Raw genomic sequence first — 15939 nt, 5'->3', positions numbered from 1 at the left:
TGTGGAAATGTACTTGAATGGTTTTGGTATCTAATAATTTCAGATGGTTGCAGATTTTTTTTTTTTTTTTCCAGAAATCAAGGTGACAGCCCTGATTCTGGGCTCAGACGGTTGTTATTGACTCCACTGAGGACAGTGGTGTTTCAGCGTGTGCAATCGTTCCAAACAAGATCAGATCCTGTGTCGCCACGTTAATCCGGTGCAAACCGACCGTTCGCGTGGCCCGTTCACACCAGGAAAACACGGTTACACGCTGGGATGGCGTTTACGACACGACTCGGTCAAGGCTCGCAGGCTTGGCCAAATGGTGTTATAAACACGTTGCCAAACTGGGTTACAGACCTGATTTTGTCTTTTGGCTGTTGGAAAAATCAAACTCCATTGGGGGTGTCTTGGCTTTGCTTTCTTAGCTTTAGACATTTGGGGTTTTTTTTCTGCCAAATCCAATAAGAGCAACAAGATTTTTTATTTCATACATTTCTCTCTTTTTGTTGTTGTTGTTGATTTTTTTCTTTTTTTTGGTGGGTTTTTTTATTTTTTTAATTTTAAGGTTTGTATTTCAGTTGGTTGTTTTTTTTTTTTCCTGGCATATAATCATCAAAGAGTTTTGCATGAGAAAGGTGACAGTACTTAATGAAACTCAGCACCTAAGGGCATAAGGCAGTTGTAGGTTTGTTTGTTTGTTTTTTTTTTTTTTTTATTTTTCAATCAGCACCAATCCCATAAATAATGTTCTACACTTGGTGTACGGTATAAAACTGATGTGGAGATGCCTCCTTCTCCACCTGTGAATCCTAGGTGTGGAAGTTGAAATACTGTTTCTTGTGTGTAAAAAACAAAAGAAAAGTTTTTCTTTTTGTTTTTACTTACAAAACATAGAGAATATCTTTTTTTTTTTTTATACATACAGCAACCAGAAAGAAAGCTTATCTGAAGGTTTGTGTTTGTTTCATGATGTGTTTACCGTAAACAAAAATAAGGTCCCCTCTTTTACTTTTGCTTTAAGGAGCTTTTAAAGTGAAGATTCATATTGTAGCAACTCATATAAGAGAGGTCCATCTCTATACCTAATACCTACAGCTGTGGGGGTGACATACTGGAGGATGTTGATAGTTCTTCTTAACCTCCTGTCTACAAAATGAGCATCCCATGCCGGGTATCTTTTTCTTGGGATGTCAATCTTAATGAGAGGCCCCTCGGGGGGGTAGGGTCGCCCAGATGGAGTAGATGGTACCATTGCTCTCACCTGGAAAACGGGCAAGCAAGTGTCAGCTGTGAGTTCCTCCTGTTGCTCCGTGACCGCTCTGGTGGGCGTAGCCTGGGCCCCCGGGTACCCAGGGGTTTGGGGTGCCATGGGCTCAACATCGGGGGGCAAAGGAATGCCCCAGAGCAGCTCGGCGCAACAGGAGCTGACAAGGATCTTAGCTCTTGGCCCCATGGGATGCAGCACACCATAATATAACAGCATCAAAGCTATCCCAGCAGCAAAGCTAAGAAAGACACAACACAGTGCTGGCACGGCATATGAGTCAGTAGTGTCAGGATCTCTGTAAAAATACCAAAGGAGCGTCAAGGCAGCGTTCTCCGTCAGGACTACCGTGTAATACGCAAACATTCTGTATCGAGTCCGCCCTTCCTTGACATTAAACCAGCAGAAAATGTACACAATCCCTACCACCATGTTGAAGAGGATCTCCTCCCACTTAGACATGCAGAAATCTGTCCCACCATGGATGATCCAGAAAGCCATGGCACACCAATGGACCACTACAAAGATCCCAAAGTAGAGCTGGAAGATGGAAGCAAAGAGAGCAAAAGAAATAACTCGGGATGAGATGGTGAAGAAGCGCCAGAAGACATGGATGAGGGCCCCTCTGTAGCTCATACTCTTCTTGTCGTCCCTAGAGTCCCGAAGAAGCTTGTGATAGGAGGCTAGCACCCAAGCCAGGGACATCAGGGAGGCCACAGAGGACACACCTGCCGGAAGACACACAGATCCACTGAGTTAGACAGGAGGTTTGGTTGAAAACATCATCTGCTCACTAAATTATTGCATCTGGGGCAGGCTCGGTAGCCCAAAGGTTCAACTCACGTCAGGTTGTCTAGAGGAGAGAAATACAGAAATATCAGTGTGGGAATTGGAAACGATGCTGTATTCATTCAGGAGGTCTCTGACACAGCACATTACGCCTATCTTCATGGCTCTGCCACCCCACCCCAGCTCTTCTCACAGGGAACAGCCCCTGTCCTCATCCTCTTTAGATCCACGTTTGAGAACTTGAAATCCAGATCCCATCCAAACGCTGCAACCCAAGTATGAAGGTTATTTTCTGTAGAAAGGGGTCTGTCCTGGAGCGCACCATCGCAACGCCAGGACATCTATATTCATTGTAACTGCATGGAACTTTGTTACTCTAAAATAGGTTCATGCAAGCAACATTCACTTGTACTTGATTCTGCCTTAATCAGGAACCCCTGTTTGCATTCGCCTTCAGAAAAAATAGACAGCTGGTCAAGTTTTTTGTCACCCTGTGGTCCCATGCAGATGAGTATCTAAATACAGGGAACAAGACTCATCAATACCCTCCAAATGGTCCTGAAACAAAGAATCTGATCCCTCCAGCACCTCCCCTGCCCTGTTTCCAGGATCGACTGAAGACCTACACGGGCGGTAGCTCATCTCCAGCCTCATCTCCTGGATGGACCACAGATCCAAGTCACGGTCATGTCTCCAGCCGCATCTGGGACCCCCTGGAGGGACCTTGGATGTGGTCCATCTCCTTGCCATGTCTGGGACAGCTGAGGGAACCACCACCAGCATGGAGCTCTGCCCAGTGCACTCAGACGTTGTGGTACTGCTCCCATCAGCGAAGACACCATCTGCACTGGGGTCACCCTCGGTGCCCAACTCATCCCCCAGTGCCCTGGCATGGGGCAGGCACCCCATGGTATTCCAAAGGGGCCTGATCTTATTCCCCATCGTAACCAACACTTAAACTATTTATTTGTTCCAATGGATAGAACAGTGCCCTGTCACACTTCAGGAGCTATTTAAAATACAATACCTTTGATTATTGCAAGGGTAAACTGAACAAGTCATTGAGCAAAGCATTGTAATCAAAATTAATTGAGAGATTCCTGGGAAAAGAAAGAGCCACTGGCATCTCATTCCTTTGCTCCCACTGCTTCTCACTGGATGACCGCTCTGCAGGTGAGGGAACAGATGATGGACTAAGATCCATGTTTGGGAACCTAAATGATTTGGTAGCTGCCTACCCCACAGTGCAGTGGGGTTAGATTCCCCCCATTCAGCCTAACTATGTCTGGAGGACAGGTGATGGAACAAGTGGTCAGGAAGGACGGCAGACCTCCATCTCAGCCCCTCACTGGCATTCTCCCAGCCTGCAGGTCCACCAGAACTACGCCTCTCCACCAGCTCTCAAGTCTCTCTCTGAACACCTTGTCTTTGGGCTCCCATGTGCACTATTAGCATTTCAGACTGAATTTTAAAAAACAACAAACCAGAAACCAGTAAGATCAATGGCCTTATCAAAGAAGGAAGCTTTAGGCCACCATCTTTAAGAAACCCACAATTTTCCCCAAGTTCTATGTCCTCAATAAGAAACACTTGCACATGGGACTTGGGGACTCTAATGGCTGGAAACTTCTGAAAGTGAGCAGACTAAGCCCCAAACAGATGTAGATTAGATTAGTTTTCAACGTACCAGTTGTGCTACCTTTTTGGTAGACATAACAGTTTTGGAAGGCTGAACAATGCCACACAATTTTTAAGGGAAGTGATGCTACGTGTGTAAGTACCATTTGTTGCACTATCTTCTAGTTATTCAGTTTAAAAACTTTAAAATTTGATTAGCAGAAAAAGATGTCATGTGTTGTCTTATTTTAGCGCTGTTATACTAGAAACTCGTACGACACTAGATGTACCTGTATCCTGAAACTCAAGCAGCACCAACCCACAAGAGACAGATGTGTCTTACCGGCTTGAAAATGTTTCTGTTGGGTTCATTTATTCTAGAATAGAGAGAGGAATAAAATACACCTGAAACAAAAACCCAGTATACACACAAAGGCTTTTCCCACCGTAACGTTTTCAGTGCAGAAACCTGCACTAATCCCAGTCTTTGCTGGAAATGGCACAGAGCTGGCTGAGATGAGTCCGTGTGTTGAGTCACTCGTATTGCACGGTACCATGCCTGCTGATAGTCATCTGAACATCTCCTCGAGTCAACAGAGAGAGGCAGACACCCCCAGAAAGTGATTCACCCTGTCCTAAGAACCGTGTGTGGGACAAGGGGGGGTTGACTCATGCTCCCAAAGTGTCTGTCACCATCCCCTGACGGGGGAGTGCGGGGACTCGCCAACACCAGCCGTCAGGCGGGATGAGTCCTACCCTTGTGAAACAGTTCGTTGCCTCCTCGTTCGCACTAAGATCTGAGCCAGGGACGGGGGGGAGAAGAAACTCTGGACATTCTGACATATTCCTGCCATTGTTTAAAAATTCCTGACTCTGGCGAATGCAAATTTTGTCATCCTAGAGACGAGCAGGATCTGAACTGGGCATCAGGGGGGTGCGAACAGTAGGTGGACGTCAACGGGAACCATGGAGCGATATGAAGTTTCTCCAGTACTTCTGTGCTGCCACAGAAATTATTCCCTGGCTACTTCATACAGACTGAAATGACAAAGCACACTTGGCTTTTGTCATCTTGACCACGGGTTTCTCGTTCCCATCTTTCCCTGTTGCTTCTAGCCTGTGACATCTTCATACGATGTACAATTCTCACAGAATGTGGGACAAACTGTTCCTCTCTTCTCCACTTCTCCAGGCCTTATTTCTAAGCAACTATAGAGATCTCTCCAACTATAAGTAGAACAAAAAGTCCTGGTAAGTTGGATCACATGGGAAGTACTTTTTTATTTTGATTTTAACTTCTGCACGCGGTGACTGACGCACCTTCATCTAGCATGAGTGGGTTTCAACTCCTTTCCAAGGTTTGTTTATCAAAGGGTTGGGGTTGGTTTCAAACTGAAGTCACTTCAAAAAACCCACTCCCACTCCTCCCACTCTGTGCTTAGTCTTGGGAGTGCAAAATACTCACCATGCAACTGCCACATCTCTGTGGGTACTCTTGAGCCAGGACATCACCTACCATGGGGCTGGAAGCTGTGTGGCTGCATCTGTGGGATCTGTATCCCACCTGCCCGTAACAAGACTGAGTGGCATAGACTGGGGTCATCTTCAAACTCTCTGCTCCAGGCTGTACAACAGCCCTTGAACTCCTCCTGCCACCTGCTCGGAAGCAATGAGCTGACTCACGGGCCATAGTCAGCACCGTTGAGGAGTCAAGCCCATGTGTCTTGAATGACACATCACCATTAGTCCTCCAGGTTCTTTTAGTAACGTGTCCTGAAGTGCTTACAGTGAGACATCGCCTAACCTACCTTCAGCACAGTGCGCTTTATAATATCCCCTTTTGACAGAAGCAGCACTAAGATTTGAAGGATTTATCCAAGGTCTTGTATGGAAATCCAGGCTGGATGAGGCTTTGGGCAACCTGGGCTGGTGGGAGGTGTCCCTGCCCACGGCAGGGGGTTGGAACTGGATGATCTCTAAGGTTCCTTCCAACCCAAACCACCCTGTGATTCTGTGATTCTGTAATTAAATCCATGCTAAAGAAGGGAACAGGTCTCCTTCATAGCATGGTGCACCTTGCCAAGGCATTGCAGACAGGATTCAACTCCTGCTGTAGAGACTCACCTCGGTGATGTGTCTTAATTTACCCAACGGAGAATTAAGGCTTAGTGCAACCATCACAGATGGGAATCCAGCAACATTTGAGATGCTCTAGGATATTCCAGACCTCCACGTGGAGCTGGCAGATGTGACAAACTTGCCTACAGAAGACAAGAGCATTGTTGAGCTGGGAGCTGGAGCGAGGCAGGGTACTCAGGGCATCTCAAAGTCAAACAAATTGTTTCCTTAGTCATTACAGCTAACGGAGCCAGAGCTGTGTGAAGGTCATTGTTTATACCCTGGGAAGGGTAAGGGTATAAAGGGAAACAAGAGTGTCCTGGTTTGGGCTGGGACAGAGTTCACTTTCTTCCCAGCAGCTGGTGTGAGGCTGTTTGGGTTTGTGCTGAGGAGAAGCTGATCACACACTGATGGGCAGAGCTGCTGCCAGGACAGTCAAGGACTTTCCAGCTTCTCTGCTGTGCCCGTGTCTGCAGGGGCAGGAGGAGCTGGGAGGGAGCACAGCTCCAGGGACCAGCCCAGGATTTGACCTCAGGTTTGGGACTGAGACCAAAACTGGCCAATGGTCTGTTCCATCCCATGCATGGCATAGCCAGGGGATAGATGAGGATCTGTCTGGAAGTGCTCTCTCTTGCTCTGGGTTGTCTCCCTTTGGGTCACTCCTCTCTCAGGGTTGTCTCAGAAAGACACGGAGCTGCTGGAGCGGGGCCGGAGGAGCCACGGAGATGGTCCGAGGCTGGAGCAGCTCCCGTGCGAGGACAGGCTGAGAGAGTTGGGGGTGTGCAGCCTGGAGAAGAGAAGGCTCCGGGGAGACCTTCCAGCACCTTCCAGTGCTGAAAGGGGGCTACAGGAGAGATGGGAGGGACTTATTAGTAGGGACTGAAGTGATAGGACAAGGGGGAACGGTTTTAAACTAAAAGAGAGTAGATTCAGACTAGATGTGAAGAAGAATTTTTTTAATTTTTTTTTTACAATGAGGGTGGTGAAAACAGTGGCACAGGCTGCCCAGAGAGATGGTAGATGTCCCATCCCTGGAAACATTCAAGGTCAGGTTGGATGGGGCTGTGAGCACCCTGGTCTAGTTGAAGATGTCCCTGCTCACTGCAGGGGGTTGGACCAGATGACCTTTAAAGGTCCCTTCCAGCCCCAACTGTTCTATGACTATGACCTCAGAAATATGATGGTCTTTGAAAAATCCACGTCCACAGAGAGAATAAAAACAATGACCCCCCTTAAATTGCCATTGCCGTTTTTAAAGCCCATATATGTGGAGGAATAAAAAGAGCGCAGGGAAAGCCATCCCAGTCTATCTAGCCTATTCATACTATGCAATTACACATGGTTTTACAACTAGAGTAATAAAAGCTGCAGACAAATCACACATGCACACAAAAATGAATATTTAAAATGAATAATATATCCATTCGTCCCTCACTCGCAGTGTTATTGAGGTGAGGAGAGAGGTTTTTCACTAGTGGTATGTGCAGTTTCCATCACCAATCCAGCTGCATGTTATTGGCTGTAAGGAATTTGAATGCACTTACTTGTCCCCTAAGTATTTACTGGGGCGCCTGCTCCTTTAAAGCTGAAAAGGATGCCTAAATGGTGCTCTATTTCTTTTTTTGACATTAATTCTCCTGAAGACTCTTTGAAAACAAAAAGGGAAGATACCAACATTTCTCCCGGGTGAGCTGGACGGCAAATATTCAGCACGACATGAAACCTTCCATCAACCCCTGCGCAAAGGCAGCGCCTGCTTAATGCCAAGTACCACGTCTCGGTTCCTCCCATCACTCGCTGCCTGCTCAGGTCTCTGTGCTGTGAACCCTGTTATCATATTTTCTCCTTTGGGTGGCACGTTCCTCCCTGAAGAGGAACGAATCGAGGATGAATTGAGGAACAGGCTTTCATTTTGATGCACACAGAGCGAAAATGTGTCTATATACAAAAGGGATGGAGCCAGTTTCTGCTTTTCTAACATGGCCTGAAAGTTCCTCCCCCCTCACTTTTATTCTGTTTATATTTATTTGCACCAGAGTAAAAGGAGACAGAATCAGACCCCAGGTCTGATTTTCATTTGTACCTGCTGCAGTTTGATGCTTGATCTTTCTTTTTCCTTCCCTTTCAGAGGAGGGAATGACTTTTGTCTTCTTTCCTTCATTCTCCCTCTTTGTTTTTCACTTTGAACATGGAAGAATATGGATCATTACCAGCATATAACTAATAAAGGGCTGCACAGACCATTTTGCCATTTGTTTTCCTCACAGGACTTCAGGACACAACTAGTTTCTCCAGTGTGCCACCAGTCCATTATGGCAGGTGAGGGCTATTCCACCTATGGTGAACACCACTTGTAAGTCTGCCCCAGCAATGTCCTGACCACATCTATGTGACACCTCCGTACTCTACTCAAGAGCTGGAGTAAACAGAGATGAAAATCCAGAGCCTGACACGGGGAAGAAATTTGACTTGAACATTGGGTTTTCCACTGGTTACACCGGTGTCCTGTCCTTCACACTTTTCTCATGAAAAATGTTTTGGTTTTGTTAGGCAAGGGGTGGGTTTCAAATCCTCAGCATCTGCTCACTTGCTTGGGAGGTCTTCTGGGACCTTCCTCCAAGGAGCATCACAGCCTCCTTCTCCTCAGGACCTGACTCCCATCAGAAATGGAAAACTGCTGCTGACTGCTCGGGAGAGGCAGGAAGCAAAGGTAAGGAACTCATCTGAGGGACCAGTCTATCTCCAAGTAGATCTGCACAACAAGAAGAGGGTCTTCTACCACTGAATCCCACTGGGACTTCCTGACACCAGGCTTGCTTTGAGTTTCTGTACAGGACAGTCCACACCCAAGTGAGCACAGGGAGAGCTCTTCCACGTTAGACCAGAGGAACATCCATGTTCCCAAACCTTCTACTGGGAGAGTGCGAAAGTCCATAGCAAGGCACCTTCGGAACATCTTGCCCTCCCACCCCTGGACAGATAAAGGCTGGCTCATGTCCTGAGGTGTGAATGCTTCCTAAAACCTTTTCTTTTTGCTCAATTACGATGTCCTCATTGACCCCAGAAATGTCGGATCTCTTTTTAGTTCCCCTCCAGCCATGGCCTCAGCACCGCCTTGAGGAACTGAGGTCCAGAGGTTCACTACAGATCGTGTTTCAAAGGGGCTTGCTTTTCTCCTCTTTCATCCTGCTGCCTTTCAGTTCTCCCAAATGCCCCTTTTTCTCTACTGCTAGAAGAGGTGACGGGCCACATTCGTCTGATCTGTGCTCTCATTATCTCGGCTGCTTCTCCTCCTGTTCATCTCCTCTGTGAACTCAGAGCTGCCAAACTGGCTCAGGCCCTGGGGCCATCCAGTCTTGTACCTTCTCCTGGATGCAAGCCAGCGACTGATCCTTTTGCGGGAGGCGCAAGCACCCTAGGCCAAGCAGAAATGGGATAATCTGCCCTCTGTTTGGATTGTCCTTGAATACCCTCAGCAAAGTGTCAGAGCTGTTGAAAATGTTGGCTATCACCCACAACATAAGGATTGGCCAAGCTTCCCCCCCCATTTCAAAACCCTCTTAACGAAGATCTTCCTTGCATCATGTGCCTCAGTGTCTATCCCACCCAAGGATGAGACATGGGATGAGCTGCCCTCTGGAAATGTCTCTCTGTCTCTCTCTACCAGGAGTGTGGACAATCAAACTGAAATGCCCAAACAAGAAGTGGGTAAGATGAAAAGCACCCTAGATAGCAGTGGTTTGGCATCCACCAAATCCCCACAAGAGCTCAGAGGAGAGCCCTGAGTCCCAGCAAGGTGAGGAGAGCAGAAAGGGGGCTTGGGGAAACCTGCTCCTGGCTCCAAGCTGAGCAGAATAGATAGCATTAGCTTCTGCAGAGCAGAAGATGACAGACCCAACATAAGGTGGGCACACTCAAGTGATGCAACACAATGACTTTATACCACTGAAGGCTAAGCAGGCTTAAGCCCGGGCATGGCAGCTAGAGCTAAGGTGTAATACAGACATGTTGAGAGCTTCATGCCAGCAAAATGTTATTTTGGCAGTATAGGTTAATCCTTCTAGGAATCTGGTCTCAGGAAAATGCCAGTGGGACTCTATTGCTGTAGGTAGATGAGCAAACCTCGCCTTACGGAGAAAAGTCCTCTTCTGAATGTCCACCCAGCTGCCACAGTCTCTGAAAGGAGTCTAACTGTGGAGCTAAAGGAACACACTTCTTTTTTTTTTTTTTTTTTTTCAGGGGGAGAAATGTGTAACAGGAGTCTAAGACCACTCAGGAATCTGGGCTGAGTTTGGTGAATAGTTTCAGTCCTAAAGAAGCTGGAGGCAATCATGGAGTAGAGGAGAGGAAGGACAGACAAGATGAATATTTCCTTTTGAGTCCCTTTTGATGTGACCTTATTATGACATTTATTTTGAAATCACTCCTCCATTTGGAATCTTCCCCTAAATGTTAAGAAAATACAAAGAAAAGAAGTCACTGTCCCCTCTCTGACCAAAAGCAAACAGTCCCACTTCAGTGGATGCTATTTTGGGGGTGTTAATATACAACAGTTCTTTCCTTTGTGATTTTTAGCCAGTAAACCAGAAGTCTCATTAACCTTACTGATGATGTCTTTGATGTCAATGTTGGTCTACATTTGATGGTGTTACCAACTAGAACAGCTGCTGTTACCCACACCCTCAGCAGTAAGGACTTGGGCTACCTTACACAAGTGCCAACATCTCTCCAGGATCTTCCCACAATGCCTCAGAGCATCCTCCAAAGGGCATGCTGAATCCCAGGTGGGTAGGGATGCACCAAGGTTCATCGAGATGCTCAGCACCCACAGCTACGTGCATCTCCGTCTTCTAGTGCCACACAAGCATGAATCACAGATGGTCTGGTCTGAGCCTGGTCTAAATGTATCCAGGTACCAATCACCTGGGCTAATTCTGCAGTGGAAATGTGCTGGGAGAGCTCCAGCAGCCAGGATTTCCTGGACACAGTTTAGGTTGTTTGGAAACAGAGCATGAGAACCCTTCTACGTGTCTGTTTTTGTCAAAGGCTGTATGAATTGCTACTCTGTTCAGGGCACAGTCATCACTGTAATTATGAAGATTTTAGTTAAATTCCTGTTAATATGAATGCCTTTAACCGCTGTCTCAGAATCACACTGAAAAAGAACCCCACTTAAATCCCCAACAGTGAATAGCCACGGACAAGAGGATTTGAAGCTCCTCAAGAGACCTCAAGAGATTTCACTTGAAATGCTCCATCAGGATGTCTCAACAACACCTTCAGCAAGATCAGGATTTAAATCTGCACATGCAGAGCAAAATCCCTCTTTGTAGGCAATGTTACGAGGCAGTAGTCTTATCACAGAAACCTGGTTCAACCTGAAAGGAACATGGCCAGCAGAGAAGTGTACAAGTCGTCTCTATAGACTTCCATGGCTTTTTCTTGGTGGACTTTCTGGTTCCTCTTGACCTCAGTTGAGAAATCAGAGTAGCCTGAGAACAGCCTTGTATCTACATGGCCATCAGCATGGTCCAGGGGCATCCAAGTCCTACCAGACACCTGACATGGGAAAAAAGTCAACCGAAGCTACCTTTATAGTCAATATGGAGAGCTAAGCACCACAATTAGCATGGATCTGTAGAGACTAAAGACACCCAAGCATGACTGTGCTGCTCTTGTAGCCTCTTGGTTAGACGTGCAGCATGGTTGTTTGCTGGGATCTGGGGTTTTTCCCTCTGCTATTTAAAACAGTCTTTCCCAGAGCAACAGGAGAAAAAAAACCAAACCCAAACACATGATCAACTGTGAAAAATAAAATGTCAAAATCCAAGAGGAGTTACTCTTGGAGGAAAAGTCATATAGCACATTCGACAGCTGCTTCTTTGTGAAGAATACCTTAGACACAACTTGTAGTGGGAACTCGATGATCTTTAAGGTCCTTTCCAACCCTAACTGTTCTATGATTCTGTGATTCTAGAATTCTTTTCTCAGATTCTTGAGTATATTGAACATCTTCACAGACTCCAGCAGAGTCTCTCCTGACTGACACTCTGCAAAGACCAGAACAAGCCTCCTATACTGAGATTTTTCAGACCTGATATTTGAACTCTGCCGCTAGGAACCTTTAGAAGAGAAACACATCTTATGATACTACTAAAATACACTCAAATGGGGGAAAAAGAACCCAAAACACTGCTAAGGAAAAAACCACATGGCTTGATTTAGAACAAAATCTTTCCCCACCCATTTCTATATTCTGAGTAGGGGTAGCTGGCATGAAACAACACAACTCCACAAACACATACAATATACTTGGATTTTAACACTGTACACCTGATATTTGTTACAGCATCTTTCTCCTGGCATTCTTTTTTAATTCAGATGAGAACCACAGCCACTGAGAAGAAGTTAAATCTGCCTACCACAAGTTGAAAGGACGCTGTAATCCTGCAGGTGGGACTAAAATACTCTGAAAACTAGGGGAGCACATCAGCACTGGAAAGGAAAGCTCTAGGGGTTGTCTGCTTCTGAAAGGAACCATGAGAACCTGTTCCCTAGCACTGGGCTGGGGTGGCTTTTGAACCTGGGACCCTGTGCTTAAAGATCACTGACTGAGCAAAGCCTAATTCTATTGACTGCTAAATCCATGTCATTATTCTGTCTCAGCCTCCAAACCAGCATGGGCCAATCCAGATTGCTTGTTGGGAATCATCCTTGGTCCACACTAATGCCTGAGCCATGCCTGGGAATTGTTTGGGTTGGTGCTAAAAATGTGCCAAGGACCATGCTGGTAACTGAACCACGTGGATGACTGAGATCTGGTGGCTGTGCTCATGTTCTGATGTGTTTCAGTTCATTAGCATAGATGAAACCCAGCAGACTCATCACCAGATTGAAGAATCACAGAATCATAGAATGGCTAGGGTTGGAAAGGACCTTAAAGATCGAAGAAGCAACATCTTCTGCCAGAGCTTAGTGAAGGAACTTCCTGCTATGAATACAGCTCCTATGGCCAGATCCTTGGAGACGAGGCAACATCAAGGCAATGTTTCAAACAGTCTATGACAGTACCAAACATGGATCCTGCAAACCACCTCTGGTTTACGGTTTGGCCTGGACACAGAAAGTTTGCAGGCCATCCCTGGAAGGGTTCAAGGCCAGGCTGGATGAGGCTTTGAGCAACCTGGGCTGGTGGGAGGTGGCCCTGCCCATGGCAGGGGGTGGAACTTGATGATCTTGAAGGTCCCTTCCAACCCAAACCATTCTATGATTCTATGATTCTATGATTCTATGATTCCCAGTCCTGGAAATGCTTTTGACCTGATGGGGAAGAGGAAGGAAACCCAACTTGGCTCACACTCACTGGCCAAGGTGAGTCATTTGGTGTGCTTAGAGGAGATGTGTCAGCAGTGCACATTTTGCTAACCTTATGGTTTGTAAATCTTTGTTATGGTGTAGGGGGCCATTGGTGGAACTGTCTCAGCAGATGAGGGGACCGGTCTCCTGAAAAGAAGGAGCATCTCAATGGTTCTGGAGAGTACACAGGGCTGGCATCATTAGAGAGAGCCTGGCAGAGCATTTCTGCGAGGGGGAGTGACAAAGTGACAAAAACGGATGTGGTGCAGCTGGTGCTGTCTCGCAGCTGAAGGCACCAGGGACACTGATTTCCAAAGATAACAGCAGAAACCTGTTTCTTCCTCTGCTTCCCATGCTTTGTATGCTCTGCAAAGGTCTAAGCGATGTGCATCAGGCCAGAACTCAACCAAACGCCAGTATCCACCAGTTAAGTCATGCTCAGGTTGACTTGTCTCTCTTGGGTCTTTTTTTCCTTCTGAGAAGTTCATGTGTGTACAAGATGGAGATGAGACTGCCTCTTCAACGGGTAAATGAACATCACCTTCCCCAAGGACAAGCTGGGACCAAACCATGCATCCGTTCCCCTACTGCAAGTGTCTTTGGGCACCTTGGGGTATTTCAGACACGGGCTCCTGCGATGGGGAAACGGCCATGCCTGGTGGATGTCCCCATCAGTGAGCGTCCGCGCCAAGATGTGAATGTCCTGAGGGCATCGAGAGCATGAGGATGGTCAAATGCCACTTAGGACAAAAGTCATTTCAGGAGATTTCCACTGACTCAGGAAATCTGCTGCGCTCCCAGACTGAGGACTGTCACCCCGACCTAAAACTGATAGTTTCTGAAACAAGAAAGTTCTTTCCTTCAATACTGAGCACCTCTGAGCCATCAACCTGAACTGCTCCATCTACATCTACATCAGCGTTAGAAACACAGAGAAGTCCCTGCCCAGCACCCATCCTGCATCATCTCAGTGCTCTCTGTTTATTCAGCATTAGCATGCTCTCCTGGACGCCTGATGTGAACCCCAGAGCTGCACACTACAGCAACTGGAAGATGCAAAGAGTTGAATTTCCATGTGTTTTACCAACCCATCGCACAGCACTGTGCAGCCACCTTTTCCTATGCTCTAATCATCAATCTGCCATGAGATGTGTGTCTCTCCAAGAAAGTCTGCAGCATAAAATTACCTGAAAACGCCTTAATTTCCTGCCAGGAATCTGGTTGGCATGGCTTTGCTCCCCAGGAGCACGCAGCATAGAGATCCTCCCCAAGACCTGAGGCTACTCAAACCTCTCTGTCCATGCCTCAGTTTCCCAGGTGGCCTGCAGCTCCTGGGAACATCATGGGCTAATGTTTGTGTAGTGCTCTGATGATGTAACCCCCTCCCAACGATGACCACAGTCCTACAAAACCTAAAATTGGCAGCCCTGGCTACCTGCCAGTGCTGTCCTGTGAAAGGTGACTCATCTCTTTTGGCTGTGCCATGTCATATGCACGATGGTGGCACGTGAGACGGAACAGAAGGGGGATTTTATCAGCACTCCAAAATATCAGAGCGAGAGCTATGGCAAGGTGGTGGATGAAGAAGCCGCAGGTGGGGATGGGCTGAAGGGATGACATCTCTCTTTGGGTTTGCTCCAAAGGCCATTGGGGAAAAAAAAAAAACAAAACAAAAAAAAGCTGTCACTGGCTTCAAAGGCTCCTGGAGCCAGTCCTTCCCCACCGCGCCGGGACAATACGGCTGATGATAGGGCAAGCTTTCCCCATGCCAGCATGCCTTGGGCTTGGCGTGCTCTCAGCATGCCAGAGCAAGACGTCCTCAGAGCCCAGTGCCAACTCTGGAGATGGCTTTTTGACGCTGCTAGGAATTGGCCTGGCACCAGCGACTCGCTTCAAGCAGGGAACCAAACTGCTATCTGTCATCCGGCTTTGGTGAGAAGGAGGGGACGGCAGGAACAGAGTCATATGCCCCAGTCTGGCAAAGTACTTGAGTCATATGAGTGGCCTCCCAGGCGAGCTGCTCGTGCGTTTGGAGCTATCTGGGCATTTGGTGAGGTGCCTCCTTGGTCTGCTGATGAACATTTAAAGGGAAACTGTGGTTGGATCAGGGCAAACTTTCAACGCAGATTTCTCTGGTTCCTCCCTGCCAAGCCCCTGCAGCAAGCACGCAACTGGTGGAGTCCTTGTCCCTTGCCCACATGGCGATGAACGACTGCTTTCCGGTTCATGCCATTTCTGGCACAGGGAACCAGGGCTGGGTGATGGATCTCTCCCATTTCTTTTACTCCCCAAGGAACGGCATGAGAGAGAGGGAGAAAGAATACGCCTTCAACCCCATGGGCCAAGTTTTACAGCCTTTTTTCTTTATGATCTGTCTCACAACCCAAGCCAAAGTCCACACTGTCACTCTGGTAGACCTTCCACCCACCCCATCTCCTGTTGCTGAGGACTCCATGAAGCAAAGATAGTTTCAGGCATGCATTGCTGTTATCTTGCTGGATCTTAGGAAAAATAACAAAGATGGTCCGAGGCTGGAGCAGCTCCCGTGCGAGGACAGGCTGAGAGAGTTGGGGGTGTGCAGCCTGGAGAAGAGAAGGCTCCGGGGAGACCTTCCAGCACCTCCCAGTGCTGAAAGGGGGCTACAGGAGAGATGGGGGGGCTCTGGATCAGGGGGTGCAGGGACAGGACGAGGGGGAACAGGTTTAAGCTGAAAGAGGGGAGATGGAGATGAGATGTGAGGAAGAAATGTTTTCCTGTGCGAGGGGTGAGGCAGTGGCCCAGGTTGCCCAGAGAAGCTGTGGATGCCCCAT

The 15939-nt window shown here is 47.4% G+C and overlaps 1 protein-coding gene across 1 annotated transcript in view; it reads right to left on the bottom strand.

Annotated features, from left to right (window-relative positions):
- Positions 1-708: 708 nt before the first annotated feature.
- XKR6 (XK, Kell blood group complex subunit-related family, member 6) overlaps positions 709-15939 on the bottom strand; it is a 20378-nt gene continuing 5147 nt past the window's right edge. Inside the window, exon 2 of the mRNA XM_010078942.1 lies at positions 709-1977. Within this exon, the coding sequence (XP_010077244.1) occupies positions 1013-1977 (965 nt within the window). The 3' untranslated portion in view covers positions 709-1012. The remainder of the gene's footprint in view (positions 1978-15939) is intronic.

This window comes from Pterocles gutturalis, unplaced genomic scaffold, assembly GCF_000699245.1.
Source record: "Pterocles gutturalis isolate BGI_N339 unplaced genomic scaffold, ASM69924v1 scaffold16623, whole genome shotgun sequence".
In the NCBI taxonomy this organism is placed as follows: domain Eukaryota; kingdom Metazoa; phylum Chordata; class Aves; order Pterocliformes; family Pteroclidae; genus Pterocles; species Pterocles gutturalis.
This window is presented reverse-complemented; position numbering and strand designations above follow the sequence as displayed.